General features: G+C 36.6%; 1 protein-coding gene across 4 annotated transcripts in view; it reads left to right on the top strand.

Annotated features, from left to right (window-relative positions):
- Positions 1-16,400, top strand: part of DPY19L1 (dpy-19 like C-mannosyltransferase 1) — a 115,952-nt gene that overhangs the window by 55,315 nt on the left and 44,237 nt on the right. For 3 of the 4 annotated variants that reach the window (XR_010134637.1, XM_055347547.2, XM_055347549.2), the window contains exons 8-10: positions 8,498-8,589; positions 12,571-12,670; positions 15,112-15,189. Coding sequence is in view for 3 of the 4 variants with exons in the window: in XM_055347547.2 (XP_055203522.1) it covers positions 8,498-8,589; positions 12,571-12,670; positions 15,112-15,189 (270 nt within the window). In the remaining variant the exon portion in view is untranslated. The remainder of the gene's footprint in view (positions 1-8,497; positions 8,590-12,570; positions 12,671-15,111; positions 15,190-16,400) is intronic. The other variant, XM_055347548.2, reaches the window with a different exon arrangement.

Below are 16,400 nucleotides of genomic sequence, written 5' to 3'. Positions count from 1 at the left end.
TATTAGAGACAGGGTTTCACCATGTTGGCCAGGCTGGTCTTGAACTCCTGGCCTCACATGATCTGCCTGCCTCGGCCTCCCAAAGTGTTGGGATTACAGGCATGAGCCACCACGCCCAGCCAGATTAGACATTTTAATGAAGAATATGGCACATATGATGTTGTGTCCTTTGCTTTGCATTACCTCTGGAGGCATGCAAAACCAATTTGTCCTGTTATTGAATTTACAAAGTTAAATCACATGGTTAAGGTGGTGTCTGTCATGTCTCTATTATAAAAATGCCCTTTTTTCTTTTAATTAGTAGGTGAAATGAGGGATGATACTTTGAGACGCCTGAATATGCTCTTCCCCCATAATATTTACCAACTGATTATGCATCCACTGATGATTCTTGCCTGAATTAGTTATTACATTAGCCATTGCAAATGGTAATTTTCTAATTCTGCCGTTTCATCTACATTTAGTGGTGTTCTATAAAGATAAATCCCTTCTCCTGCCATTTTCTTTTATTATATTTGCATAGGGCTTTTTTAATTCAATGCTTTATAATCCATTGCAATTCTTTTTGATGCTCCCATTGTCACAGATTTGGCTGGTAGTAGTCTCCCCACATTTTAATGATATATACTTTTCACACATTGAGATCTGTATATTTTAACTGTTCAGTGGATCTTTACATATGTATACAATCTTGTATCCAGGAACTAGATCAATGCATAGACTATTTCCAACCCCCAAGCAGGCTCACCTCTGTTCCTGTCCAATCTGTATCCCTCCCCATCCTTCAAAACTCTTCTATCTCTATCACTATTGATTAGTTTTGCCTATTTGGGGGCTTCATGTGAGTGGAATCATACTTTCTTATGCCTGACGTCTTTCTCTCAACATATGTCTGTGATATGTATCCACATTGTTTTCCAAAGTGCTTGTACCAGTTTTTACTCCCATCGGCAATGTACGATAATTCCAGTTTCTTCTATCAATACATCCTTGTCAGTGCTTGGCATTGGCAGTCCTCTTAATTATAGTCATTCTGATGAGTGAAATGGTACCTTATTATGGGTTTAGTTTGCATTTTCCTGATGAGTAATGATATTGAGCACCTTTTAATATGGCTTATCAGATTTAGATATTCTCTTTTGTTTAATACCTAAGTCTTTACCCATTAAAAAATATTTGGGTTATTTTATTCATATATGGGAACTCTTTGTCAATTCTGTGGAGTTCTTTATAGAATATATGTTCTACAAGTACCTTCTCACCACTTAACGACCTGTCTTTTCCTCTTTTTTGGTTTTTTGATTTTTATCTTTGTGTACACAGATCTTTTTGAGGTTTTTTGATGAAGTTCTTAATTTTCATGAAGTTCCATTTATCAATCTCTTATGTTGAGTCCTTTTTGTGTCTGATTAAAAAAATCTTTGCCTACTGTAGATCATAAAGGTTTTCTCATATTTTCTTTTAGAAGCTTGAAGAAAATATAAGGGAAAACCTTGGTGTAGCTTTCACATTTTGGTTTGTAATCTGTCTAGAATCTTGTATACAGTATGAAATAGGTTCCAGATTCCTTCCTACCCTACCCCACCCCAAATAGGATGTCCAGTTAACCTAGTACCATTTGTTAAAAAGAAGATTTTTCCCCGCTGAATTGTAGTGGGCCTTGTATCATAAATAAAGTGACTATATAGTTTTGGATTTATTTTTACATTCTCAATTATGTTCTATTAGTCTGTTTATCTTCAAGTCAGTATCACACTGCCTTAAATATTGTAGCTTTATAAGTTCAATATCTCATAGTGAAGATCTCCAACCTTGTTCTTCATGGGTATTGCCATAGCTATTCCAGGTCCTTTGTGTTTCCATATAAATTTTAGAATCAGTTTGTCACTACTTCCCTCTCTTTCAACACATACACAACTTGCTGGTTGTGTTTTGGGTCTCTAGATTAATTTAGAATGGACATTCCTGAATATACTAAATCTACCAATCCATAAACAGATTTATATTCGTCTCCTTTAATTTCTCTCAGGAATGTTTAATGTTTTTCACATATTTTATTAATCTCTAGATATTTTATGATTTTGGCACTATTTTCTGCCCTTTTGATATATCTCACTGGTGTCTGAACACTTCCTTTCAAACACAAAAAGGTTCCAGAAACAAATTATTCTGTAATACACACAAAACAGTTTCAGAGTTACTACACTAATGTCATTACCAATAACAATCCTACAAAGTATGGTTCAGTATTTCTCCAGTTATTTTTCTCCTAAGAGTGTATTCTACTAAGGAGGTATAGTCAGAATATAAAAGTTAAACAATTTAGAAGCAACCTGAATTGTTTTTATTTCTCCATGTTGTATTATCATTTTGACAGTGCAATTTGAATCATTTGTTTCTGTTTCTATTTATATTGCCTGTATATCTTGGTTAATGCTTTCATTTTGTAGTCAGAATTTTGGTTATGTTGATAACCTTGAGCAGTGTAGTTTATAACCGCGTGATAAAGGTGGTAGAGTTGATACTGATAACATCTTGCCAGATATATTTTCTATTTTAGATGAATAAGCAATGGTCAAGTTCGAGTCATTGCAACAATGGATGGAAACATGGAGGTGTACTCACCGCTTTTTCAACAAAGTTTCACAAAGGTTTTTTGTAAATTTGGATAGGATATACTGATATCTAGATTTTCAGAGACAAAAAGATCAATGTTTTCTGTCATACAACCAGCTGAAATTCTTTATAAAGATAGTACAGTTTAAAATAGCATTTACATATCACTGACACATTAAATCCTGTGTGAGCTAAAATTGTATTATAAGTTCAGATTGAAATATGTAACTGGTTAATTGAGCAGCTTATCAGTACAGGCTGTGCATAATCTGAAAATCTGCAATCTGAAATACTCAAAAAGTCCAAAACTTTTTGAGTGCCAACATGATTCTCAAAGGAAATTCTCAATGGAGCATTTCAGATTTTGGTTTTTTGGATTAGCGATGCTCAATCAGTAATTAAAATGCAAATATTCCAAAATTTGAAAAAATCTGAAATCCAAAACACTTCTGGTCCCAGGATTTTGGATAAGAAATACTCAACCTGTGTATGGTACAAAAATAGACCAAAACTCCAAGAAAGCAACCGGGCTTACTTATTATCAAGATACAGTGCCCTGAGATGCACAAAGCTTACTCCAAACTAAGGGTCTTCCTAAATAATGGGACTGCCCTAAGTAGCATCAAACAAGAGATATTCAAGCCATGTCTCTTAAACCTAGCATTTTTATGGTTACTATGTGGACAGCAGGATTCTTAACACCTATAACATTCTCTGAAGAGAGGTAGCATAACCTTCATGGTGCCAGCAGTCTTTTAAGGAAGCACTCATAAATATAGTGTTTAAAGCATTATTATAGTTAATATTAAGCAATATAAAGCAATAGTATAATCAGTATAGAAAAGCAGCAGGCAGAGGTGGGTAATTTGTTTTAAACCTAAACATTATAGTAACAAGTTAGGGTTGATCCAGCAAATGGCAACTCTAGTAAAAACTCTTGGAATAAATCTTAAACATGATCTGTTTGATACTAATACTAACCACAATTTATAACTCACTAGTCAGTTGTTCTTCTATTTATTTTGAAGTTATGAAGATAAATCAATTAGATCATACTGTATTCCCAATATTATAAGTTAATAGTTTGAAAATAGAGATTGGAAAATTAAGCTATTTTTGAGATTCCTTAGTTATTGATTCTTCAGTGAATGATTAAAAATTACTAAGCAGAAAATAAAAGCCTATTAATATCTACACAGTATTATGTTGCAGTATAATCAGTGTTATGAAATGTGTGCTAAAAATTATATACTAGATAGAAGTTTGTGCAACATAAGATTTTTATTGAATTTATTTTCACAATAAATGGATTTCTTGTACTTAGAAACAACACACATTTGTATAACCCTTTTTTGAAGCAGTTCACATGTATATTTCCTTTAATTCTCAAATTTCAAAATAATGCCTTTAAAAAGCATTGGCATTTTAAACTGTCACACTTTTTATTTTACATTTAAAATTAGAGATAAAGAAAAAATATTTATTTGTTGAAACGTAAGGCATGACTAAACCAAATCTCTTCACTATTTTCAAATTATATGGCATCATCTGGAATGGCAATTATGTTTGTACCAGATCTAGTAAAACACGTTGTGTTATTGGAGAAACAATAGAAAGCACTTTCATGGACATTTGAATTCATGTACTCAGAATTTTGGAGGGAGAAGACCTTGCCCTTCATTACAGTCCTGTAATTGGGTTTTCTTGTCCCTGCTTTCAGAGGATATAATTCAGTTTTGGTGAACTGAGTGACTATAGCTATTAAAAGCAACGAATTTTGGAGAAATGATAATGTCGTTGAATGTGGGTAACAAATGTGGGGGAACTGTCTGCATGAAGAAAATTCTCAAATTGTACATTGCATGGTTGGAATACTTGCTTGTTTGAATACTTGTTTTTGTACAGAGACTGATGACTTTACAAATTTTGATCATACAGGCATACTTCAGAGATACCATAAAATGAATATCGTAATAAATCAAGTCATACAAATTTCTTGGTTTTCCAGTGCATATAAAAGTTATGTTGACACTGTACTATAGTCTATTAAGTGTGAAATAGCATTATGTCTAAAAAACAATGTACACACCTTAATTTAAAAATAAGTGGCTAATCCCAGCACTTTGGGAGGCTGAGGCAGGCGGATCGCCTGAGGTCAGGAGTTCAAGACCAGCCTGGTCAACATGGTGAAACCCTTTCTCTATTAAAAATACAAAAAAAAATTAGCTGGGTGTGGTAGTGGGTGCCTGTAGTCCCAGCTACTCGGGAGGCTGAGGCAGGAGAATCGCTTGAACCCAGGAGGTGGATGCTGCAGTGAGCCGAAATTGCACAGCTGTACTCCAGCCTGGGCGGCAGAATGAACTCCATCTCAAAATGCACAAACAAACTGCCAGTGATCACCTGAACCTTCAGCAGGTTGTTCAGATGGAGGGTCTTACTTTGATGTTGATAACTTCTGACAGAGGGGTTGCTGAAGATTGGGATAGCTGTGGCAATTTCTTAAAATAAGATAACAATGAAATTTGCTGTATTGATTGATTCTTTCTTTCACAAAAGATTCCTCTGTAGCAAGTGATGCTGTTTGATAGCATTTTACCCACAGTAGAACTTTCAAAATTGGAGTCAGTCCTCCCAAACCCTGCCACTGCTTTAGCAACTAAGTTTATGTCATGTTCTAAATCCTTTGTTGTCATTTCAACAGTGTTTACGGTATCTTCACCAGTAGTAGATCCCATTTCAAGAAACCACTCCTTTTGCTCATTTAAGAAGCAACTCCTTATCCTTTAAATTTTATCATGAGATTACAGCAGTTCAGTCACATCTTCAGGCTCCATTTCTAGTTATCTTGCCATTTCCATCACGTCTGCAGTTACTTCCTCCACGGAAGTCTTGAGCCCATCTAAGTCTCCCATGAGGGTTGAAATAAACTTCCGAAGTCCTATTAATGATGATATTTTGGCCTCCTTCCATGAATCAGAATGATTTTAATGGTATCTGAAATAGTTAATCCACTCCAGAAGATTTAAATTTCATTTGCCCAGACTCATCAGAGGAATCACTATAGCAGCTAGAGCCTTATGAAACATATCTCTTAAATAATAAGACCTGAAAGTTGAAATGACTCCTTGCTTCATGGGCTGCAGAATAGATGCTCTGTTAGCAGGCATGAAGGCAACATTAATCACCTCATCCGTCTCCACCCGAGCACTTGTGTAACCAAGTGCACTGTCAATGAGCAATAATATTTTGAAATGAATCTTTTTTTCTGAGAAGTAGGTCTCAAGAATGGGCTTAAAATATCCGGTCAATCATGCTAAAACAGATGTGCTGTCATCTAGGCTTGTTGCTCCATTTGTAGATCACGTGCAGAGTAGATTTAGTGTAATTCTTAAGGGTCCTAGGATTTTTAGAATGGTCAATGAATATTGGCTTCAAGATAGTCACTGGTTGCATTAGGTCTAACAAGAGAGTCAGCCTGTCCTTTGATGTTTTGAAGCCAGCCACTGACTTCTCTCTGACTAGGAAAGTCCTAGATGGCATCTTTTTCCAGTAGAAGGTTTTTTCATCTGCACTGTTGTTTAGTGCAGCAACCTACCTCAGTTATGTTAGCTAGATCTTCTGGATAACTTGCAGCTTCTTTTTTTTTTTTTTTTTTTTGAGACGGAGTCTCGCTCTGTCGCCCAGGCTGGAGTGCAGTGGCGCGATCTCGGCTCACTGCAAGCTCCGCCTCCCGGGTTCACGCCATTCTCCTGCCTCAGCCTCCCGCGTAGCTGGGACTACAGGCGCCCGCCACCACGCCCGGCTAATTTTTTGTATTTTTTAGTAGAGACGGGGTTTCACTGTGTTAGCCAGGATGGTCTCGATCTCCTGACCTCGTGATCCGCCCACCTCGGCCTCCCAAAGTGCTGGGATTACAGGCGTGAGCCACCGCGCCCGGCCAACTTGCAGCTTCTACATCAGCATTGCTGTTTTACCTTGTACTTTTATCTTACGGAGATGGCTTCTTTCCTTAAACCTCATGAACCAACCTTTGCTAGTTCAAACTTTTCTTCTGCAGCTTCCTCACCTCTCTCAGCCTTCATAGAGTTGAAGAGAGTTAGGATCTTGTTCTGGATTAGGCTTTGACTTAAGGAAATGTGGCTGGTTTGATCTTCCATCCAGAACATTAAAACTGTCTGCATATCAGCAATAAGGTTGTTTCACTTTTAATTTTCCTTCAATAATTTTTCTTTTGCATTTCTGACTGTTAGGCATAAGAGGCCTAGCTTTTGGCCTCTCTCGGCTTTTGACATGCCTTCTTCACTAAGTTTAATCATTTCTAGCCTTTGACTTAAAGTGAGAGATGAACAACTCTTTGTATTAATTGAACACTTAGAGGCCCTTTTAGGCTTATTAATTTTCCTAATTTTAATATTGTTGTGTCTCAGGAAATTTGGAGGCCCGACGGGAGGGAGACAGATGGGAGAGTGGCTGATTGGTGGAGCAGTTAGAACACACACATTTATCCATTAAGTTTGCCATCTTATTGGGCATGGTTCAAGGCACCTAAGGCAATTAGAATAGTAATATCAGAGATTACTGATCACAGATCACCGTAGCAGATATAGTAATAATGAAAAAGGTTGAAATATTATGAAAATTACCAAAATATGACACAGAGACATGAAGTGACCACATGCTATTGGAAAAATGGCACTGATAGACTTGCTTGATGCAGGGTTGCCACAAACCTTCAATTTGTGACAGACGTTATCTGTGAAGCATGGTAAAGGGCAATGAAATGTAGTTTGCCCATGTATCTTACTGTCAATCATACTGAACTCGCCAGTTAATCTAATAAACTAACAGCTTTTAAAAACTGCATTCTAGTAACAACAGTATACATTATCAGCGGACCTTTTCAATCTTTTCAGCATTCTCTTGTGTGAGTAGTTCATTCATAAATAGATATGTACGTCAGTTTCATAAAGGATGGTGAGCTTGTTAGAGCAGTAAATTGGCTCAGTCTTTCTATAGCAGCACTAGAAATATTCAATAGTCTGAGGTACAGCAAAAATATAGGAAACACTTATTTCTGACATGGTCTTTGTCATTCTGTGGAATCTTTTTAGGTACCCCTGCTTGCATTGAAAGACATCATTATTTTAGTGTGACTTCATAATATCAGATTGCTTGCATTTAATTGTATGCGGTTTTCTGTCGATGGAAGGATGAACTTACTAATATGTTTAGTCTATATACAGTAAAATGACATTATTACAACTGTGATAGTACATTGCTTAATTATGTCCAAAGTGAGCTTTTCAGAAAGGTTTATACTTAACAATTTTAGGACTTTTGTTACTTAATTTGATTACACCGCCTACTTTTAAATATTTTGCAACCCAGGACAGCTTAGGCAAAGAAGTAAAACCAAAAATGGAATATTCCTTTGTAGCAGCACAGTGAATGAAAATACTAAAATTGATGACTAGAAAGAGTTCTCAAGTAGTGGTTATGGATAGTTTTGCTGAAATTCATGGGAAAGAAGACAAACAATAGATAAATAATCAACTCAAAGTATTCTAAAATTTGGCAGAACATTTTCTTGCTGGTACTTTCCTCCCTTTCCTTTTAAGATGTAGTTGCATCTTTTTTGGTATTTTCTTCTTGACAACTCATGATATTAATGCTTTACATGATCTTAAGCCACATGTGTCTCTGTCAGTAATATTTCTCACATGCTAGTTTTGCTGTTTATGGAATAAAGTCCAGTAGTTTGTTTTACAACACACCGTTTAAATTATTTGTTAAAAATAATTTTATTTATAAATAGCAATTTTTACTTGGAATGTCTTAGTAGATTTAGCAAGTATACTATACTACAAATTTTTTTTTTCAGTGTACCCGTGTAATGTGGACACCACCTCTCCGTGAAAGCTTCTCGTATCCATTTCTTGTTCTTCAGATGTTGCTAGTGACTCATATTCTCAGGTAACTTTGACTTAACCTTATTTCTTTTTGCATTAAATAATTTTAACTAAAATTTCTTAAGCTTCCATAATAAAGTGAACATAATAAAATAATTAACCAATATGATGCTGTTATTAGTAAAAATATTGTAAGAGTGTAACTTAAAAATAGTATCAAAAGCATTTCTTCTATCAGCCTTCTGTTCCTCCTCCTTTTTCTTGGTAGTCTACAGTGACTGCTTGAGAAGGAACAAATTGCTTTCACTTCTCCTGTCATTTCCACTTTCTCAAGTCTTCTTCTGTTACCACTGTAACCTCTTGAAAATGAGCAGAAAGAAGGTAAAGGCTGGTCATGCTATAGTGTACCTGTAAGATACAATCCTTTGGGGCAAAGGATAATTCACAGAATTCACACTTCTCTCCCTTTCTGCTGACAAATATTGAATATAGCTGCCTTGCTCCAGAGGGTAAAAAGGAAACCAAATGGGGGCTATGGAAAAATGGAACAAAGCATGATAAAAATCTGAAGATGACTCAGACTGATAACTCTTTTCAGTGATCCTCCGAATTTGGAAGAACTTTGATGAAGTCTGTTATGCCAAACCCTTTGGGCAATCTATTTCCCTCTGATTGTTACAGCAAGTATAGAACCATCACATGGCTTTTAGTCTCCTATGTAGTAGTGTCTTTAGACAGACCTTTCATAGAACATGGGATGGGTAATGTTTTTGCATTAGCTTTTTAAAGTCTGTGTAGCTCCAGCTTTATTGCTGTCCCCTAAACTCCTCTTTTGTAGGGTTTAAAGCTTCTTTAGCACCTTCAAATAAGGTGAACCTCTATGAATTCATAACCTTTAACTGTGCCCTGTTGGTTCTGAGGCATCTTGAGCAACGGTCCCTTCTCAAACATCTCTGTAAGAAGTGTTGTGCTGTAGGAGTCTTTGATTCACCACTACAGATGCTGTTTTTCCACATTCACGTTCTTGACCGTGGCTTTTTTCTCCAGTATAGTGCAGACAGCAGACTGCCCATCAGTCTCTAGTTCCTTCCTGCTTTTCTACCTCTGCTCCTGTCTTAAATCCAGCGAAGGCAAACCTTTGATTCTTCTTTCACTCACTGATCCGATCTGTCCCTAAGTGGGCACGGGGATGCTGCTCCGGGGACTGAGCGCTGCTTCCTTTAGTCCATCTGTACCATAGAAGGTAGTGTTAGTTTCCTGTTGCTGTGTAGCCAGTCACCACAAACTGGGACCTACTATCTTGGAGTTTTCTAGCTCTGAAGTTTTAAAATCAGGGTATTGGAGGTGCAACCCTCTTCCTGAAGGCGCAGAGTGGGAGGGGAGAGAATCAATTTTCTTGCCTTTTCTAGCTTCTAGAGGCTGTCTGCATTTCTTGGGAGGCTGCCTGCCTTTCTTGGGAGACTGCCTGCATTTCTTGGCTTGTGGTTCCTTCATCTTCAAAACCAGCAATGGTAGATTAAGTCCTTCTTTGTCAGTTCACTCCAACCTTCTCTTCAGCCTCTCTTCTGCTTTTAAGTACCCTGTGGTTACATTGGGTCCACCTGGATAATCCGGGATACATTCCCTACTGTGAGGCCAGGTGATTAGTCATCTTCATTCCATCTGCAGCCCTAGTTCCCCTTTGCCATGCAACATGACATGTTCACAGGTTCCAGGGATTAGGACACAGGTATTTTTGGAGGCCATTATTCTGCCTACCAGGATGGGGCCTCTTCAGTTGCTGTTTCCTGCCTTCAAGAGCTGCCTTCTGTTGGGTTCTTCTCTGTTTTTGGCTCCAGGTGCTTCTGTGACAAGCTTTTTATGTTTTCTTTAGTCTCTTATCATTGTCTTTTTCAGCCTTACCCACGTCTTAATACCTGTCTACTTTTTGCTGAAAAGTTTTAGAGAACTTTCCTTTCTTTAGAGCCTTCTTCATTGTCTCTGTTTATATTCTAGTTGGCATTTCTGTTCTCATGTTCCAGGCCATCTGAAGCTGCTTCAGCTGCTGCTTTCACCACTCCTGGTTCAGATCCATCCCATCTTGATCTTCCTCGCCATCTTCATTGGCAGCTTATCAGTTCTGATTGCGATGGCTTTCCTGGTTATGCCCCTTAGTTGTCATGGCTCCCTGCTTGCCTTCTGTGGCTATCTATGACTGGTTGCTTGGAAGTGTGGGCTTTCATTTTGCTTTCTTGGACACTGCAGTCTTTTTAGGAGGGAAAACCTGCTAAACCTCCTTTCTTGAAATTTTGGCAGACATCTTGTCTTTTTTCTGAAGGATAGTAACCTTCTCTCTATTGGCCATCTTCATCTTCTGATATTTCATCCTTATTACTGACATTGTCTCCTTTGGAAGAGCAGCCATTTCCTTTAGTTCTTGGTTTCTACCTGTGGTTGACCTATTGTGACATTAGAGGAAGGTGGTGGGTGGTGATGGCTTGGTGGAGGCAAGAAGAAGCTGAGCAGTGTTGATGCAGGCTGCAGTGCTGAGGATACTGTTATAAAACCAGAAAAGAGACTATTCCTTAATGCTAAGAATCATTTATAAATAAGGTTAGTGGTATGTTTTAACAAATTGGTTTTGTCCAGTTTTGAATTTTAAGCATTTTTAGAAATTCAGTTTATATACCCACCTAATAGTAGCACAGCTTAGGTTTTCTTGGTTGTTCTTAGCTTTTTTTTTTTTTTATTCTTGGAAATATTTATGTTTCCATTTCTGTTGTCTTGGGTCAGAGCTATTTTGATCACCAATTGGATTTTCTTTGTTTTCTATTCACTCCTATCTCCCCATAGCGCATTCTTTATCCAACTGCCAGATTGGTATTAAATTCTGCTTGGAAATCTTAATGTCTCTTGTTACCCATAAAATGAAAATCATATTTAGTATTCAAAAGCAGTAGAGAAATGCTTTATTTTAGATAGTGGCTTTCAAACTTTTGGACTATGATCTATGAGAAATAAGAAATAAGTTTTACACTGCGGCTTAGTATACACATACATGTATGCACACAACTGAAACAAAAGTTTCACAGAATAGAACCCCTCCTAAGTAGGATATAGTCATATATATTCTGTTTCACTCTGCTGATCTCCATTTTTAAATGCTGAATTTTATTCCATAAGTTGATTTCATAACTAATTAAAAGGTTATCTGGAGTTTAAAAGTACTTTTGTTGGATTAAAATAGCAGAGAGGGATGTCCTTTGGAGAAGGGATACTTGGGGAAGTGAAGAAAGGCATGTCATAATGGTGCTCTATGCTCCAGGTAGGTATATCTAGCCAGGATGTCTTTACTGTATCTGAGCTGCATACACCTCATCACCTCAGTATATCAACATGCACACTCCACTTCTGTGAAGATGGACATGTGTGGGGGCTTTGCGTTGGCTCGCAGATTTAGAGGATAAAATCATCTTACCCTCCTAAAAATCTCCTAAATTACAAGTCAGTACCAAAATGAGATCTCTAAAGGTTGCTTCAGAATGGACCCCTTATCTTTTCCTCCACTTAACTTTTCTGTGTTCTCCTACCTGTTCCAGACCCAACTTTTTATCTCACATGCTTACAAAATCTCTCTCAGCCGCTTACCTCTTATTCTGCATTATTGCAGTAGCTGTCTGCATAATACTTAGCACTTAGAATATGCTGCTATCATCTTTTCGTAGGCATCTTCTGACTTCCTAATGAATCTGTTGAATCAGTATTTTTAAATATTCAGTCACGGATTCACCAAAATATAATTTGAAAAAAAGGTTCATGGATATACTGACCCAGCCACCCTCCTTCTCTCTGTGTTATTGTTAGCAATAATAGGTATTTACCTTTCAAAGAAAATTGTTGTAGTTGAGTATCAGGAGGTATAATTTCTAACCCATTGGTTCATTTTATGTTTAGGTTGTGTTATATCCAGATCATATATATTTCGAGATTCTAATTTGCAGCAGTTTGGAGCCATGCTAGACTATTTCGTGTTTAAACTTACTAACACTTATTTTATCTTTTCAAGGGCTACAAAACTTTATAGAGGAAGCTTGATTGCACTCTGCATTTCCAATGTATTTTTCATGCTTCCTTGGCAGTTTGCTCAGTTTGTACTTCTTACTCAGGTGAGGTGATTATATTTTAAGCTGTTTTAAGCTTAGCATGTTTGACTATGTGAGCTCGTTTGCATAAAATTACAACTGAGATATTCTATGGTTCTAAGTCCTAAAACACTAAAACATTTTCTAGGAAAAATGTTTTTCGAAAACATTTTTTAGAAATATTGAACAAAAGAAAGTTCAGGGTAGAGAAATATGTTGGATTATTTATTAATGATTGTTAATTATTTACTTCCTAACATAATGCATTTATTGAACTCAAATTTGTAAGAATGCTTATCTTTGTTATTCAGTGTTGTTAAGTGCTTAAAAGAGCACTAGTGCTATAACTTCAAGTATTTCTCTTAAGTTAACTATAGTATTTCTGTTACCTAAAATGTTTCTTTTATGAATAGTTGTGTACATTCTTGCATGTAGAATAAAGACACATAGGATTACAGGATAAATAGCTAACCAGTTCATCTCTTATAAAATTCTCTCTACCAGTCTGGAAATTTATCTATTGTCTTTCCATGTACTCTTGCCCACTATAAATGGAGGTAGCTTGTTGAGAGAGGGAGTAAATTACATATTCATTTTTCTCCCTGCGTACTGTTTTTTTTTATTGTACTGGTATATTTGTATAAAGCAGTTGAAGAGTTGCTTTTTTTTTGAGATGGAGTCTTGCTCTGTCGCCCAGGCTAGAATGCAGTGGCGCAATCTCGGCTCACTGCAACCCCACCTCCTGGGTTCAAGCGATTCTCCTGCCTCAGCCTCCCAAGTAGCTGGAACTACAGGCGCGTTCCACCACGCCCAGCTAATTATTTATATTTTTAGTAGAGACGGGGTTTCACCGTGTTAGCTAGGATGATCTCAATCTCCTGACTTCGTGATCTACCCGCTTTGGCCTCCCAAAGTGCTGGGATTACAGGCGTGAGCCACTGCGCCTGGCTGCTTTTTAATATTTTTTACAACATCTTGCTTGGGAAATGAAGTTAGACTTGGATTTGAGTCCTAATTCTATTCACTAGCCTCTTAACTTGGATAAAATAGTTAACTTTTCTTAGTTTAGGTTTTCTCATTTCTGAAATAGAGATAATAAAAGAACCTACTTTATTGGGTTGCAGATAGGACCAGATGAAGTAATGTATATGATTCTTAACACAGTACCTGGTACTTAGTAGGTGTCAATAAGGTTAGTTGGTTTTATCATTATTTTTTAAAATAGGCTCTATTTGTACTTACTTTTTACTTTGATCTTGTCTTGTAGACTCCTTTGTCTAACTTAGTTTGATGACATTTTCAATCAGTTTCTGGTTTAAAATTGTCTCTGAGATTCTCTCTTTAAAATTCTACCCTGTAAATGTACTGTGTGTTGCTTAGCCCTTGGGGTGAAAAGGGAGCATTCTCATTGCTTCCTGATAGTGGAGACTGCCTGCTTTTTTGTGGAGGTGAGGGTCAGGGGAGGTATTTTGCCTCTCTGTGGGGCTTATGTTGAATAATAACACACACTTCCCCACAGTTGTTATGTCATATCAGGCACCCTAAGAAATGCAGTGTTCTCCATGGGTAACTCTGAATAAAGGGAAACTTTGTTGTTTTTCTCACTAATGGAAAAATTTGTTGTAGATTGATTTAGAGATTAAAAACTTGATGAATGAAACTTAAGTTATATGTTTAAGTATTCAGCTATTTTGCAATCCGTTTATGCTATGCTTTTGTAGTAGGACAGGAAGAATTTAATTTGAATTGCTTTCTCTATGAGGAAGGGTGTAGAGGCATTGTCTGCTATATTACCTCTATATTATAGATACTATACCATCATTTAATCAATGAATTCATCTAAATAATTCCAGTACTCTTAGAATTATTGATATATAACATACAATTTTCTTCCAAATGGAAAAGAAAGTTAAAAATACCTTTGCAGCGAAAGTACTCTTAATTTGAAATTGATAAATTTGATTATAACTAACTTGAATATTTGTATTAATGAAAGAACACTAATGGAGATACTTGTAAAGAGTGACTAGCAAGCAGAAATTGAGGTATTTTTATGCACACATGCATTGCATAATTATTTTTCAGTTAAATGTACCTTCCCCAATTATGTATTAGTTGTCATGTTATAATTACATTTTCATCTTTTTTGATTGGACAAGGCACTTTTTAATTGTACATGTTGACAGTAGGGTTGACGTGAAGTTAAAATGAGTATTGTTTTGGACAGTTGACAAAGTAGACAATTCACATGATTGAGAAAGCTGTGTGTCAGAGAGAAAAATCAACCAATATTTTCTATACTAATATATTGACTATATTTAATAATAAATTGTCAGATAAAAGGAAAACAGAAGAACTCACTCTGTGTGTAGATATAAATCAGTTGAAACAACAGTAAATATATTCTTCATTCTTGTAGCTATTCATTTTATCTTTTTTACTTCTAATTTCTTTTTAAATTTCAGATTGCATCATTATTTGCAGTATATGTTGTCGGGTACATTGATATATGTAAATTACGGAAGATCATTTATATACACATGGTAATAATTTTTTAATGTTCTTTTCCATTTAGTTTGCCCTTAAAACTCCTGATTAATATTTGATTTGTTCATGGTTGAAACTAGTTGTAACAATTTCATAACTAAAACAAATGTTGTTCAAACATTGTGATATAATCAACAGACCTCGTTTTGATAGCCCACTCACAAAAATTTAATTTGGGTCATATTATCTGATTGAAGTTGTGCCCAACTTATGCATTATCAGTAAAAGAAATAATTTATGAAACAGAAACATGGGGCTGATATATTATCCAGGAGCTGTCTGTTAAAATGAAGTAGAAGGGCCCGACATGGTGGCTCATGCCTGTAATCCCAACACTTTTGAGAGGCCAAGGTGGGGTTCACTTGAGGCCAGGAGTTTGAAACCAGCCTGGGCAACAGAGCCAGACCTCATCTCTACAAAATAAAAAACTTTAGCATGGTGATGCATGCCTGTAGTACTAGCTACTTAGGAAGTTGATGTGGGAGGATTTACATTAGCCCAGGAGGTTGAGACTGCAGTGAGCTATGATCACACCACTGCACTCCAGCCTGGGCAACATAGCAAGACCATGTCTCTACAAAAAAGAAAAAAAGTTCATTAACTGAGCGTCAACTGTCGAGGCATGTGGAATACACCAGCATTCATATTACTACATTCTAACAGAGTGGGGGAAAGAGGGAAGACAGAAGATAAATAATAAACATAGTAAATGGGTAAATTATGTAGGATGTTAGAAGGTGATAAGGATTTGAGGCCAGGTATGGTGGCCTGGGGAGGCTGAGGCAAGAGGACATTTGAGCCCAGGAGTTTAAGACCAGCCTGGGTGAGACCCCATCTCTATTTAAAAAAAATACAAAAAAAAGATTTTAGAAGAAAGAAAAGGTAAGGGTAAGGCAGATCAGGAGCACCAAGATCAGGGGGTAGGAGATGGAAAAATCAAATGAGGTGGTCAGGGCAGGTCTTCTTGAGAAGGGGAGTAGAACAAAGATTGGAAGAAGGAGAAGGAGTTAGCCAAGTAGATACCAAAGAAACTGATCTCTAGGTTGGTGGAACAGCTAGAACGAAGACCCTAAAGCTGGTTGGTTGATGTTCTTGAATGGTTATCCTTTAAAAACAAACATTTGTCTTCTCTCATTAGTTTTTATAATTTTGATGTTTTCTGTTCCTGATAATTTTACAGTTGTAATAATATCCCATTATTTTCATT

Source organism: Gorilla gorilla, chromosome 6, assembly GCF_029281585.2.
Source record: "Gorilla gorilla gorilla isolate KB3781 chromosome 6, NHGRI_mGorGor1-v2.1_pri, whole genome shotgun sequence".
NCBI lineage: Eukaryota > Metazoa > Chordata > Mammalia > Primates > Hominidae > Gorilla > Gorilla gorilla.
This window is presented reverse-complemented; position numbering and strand designations above follow the sequence as displayed.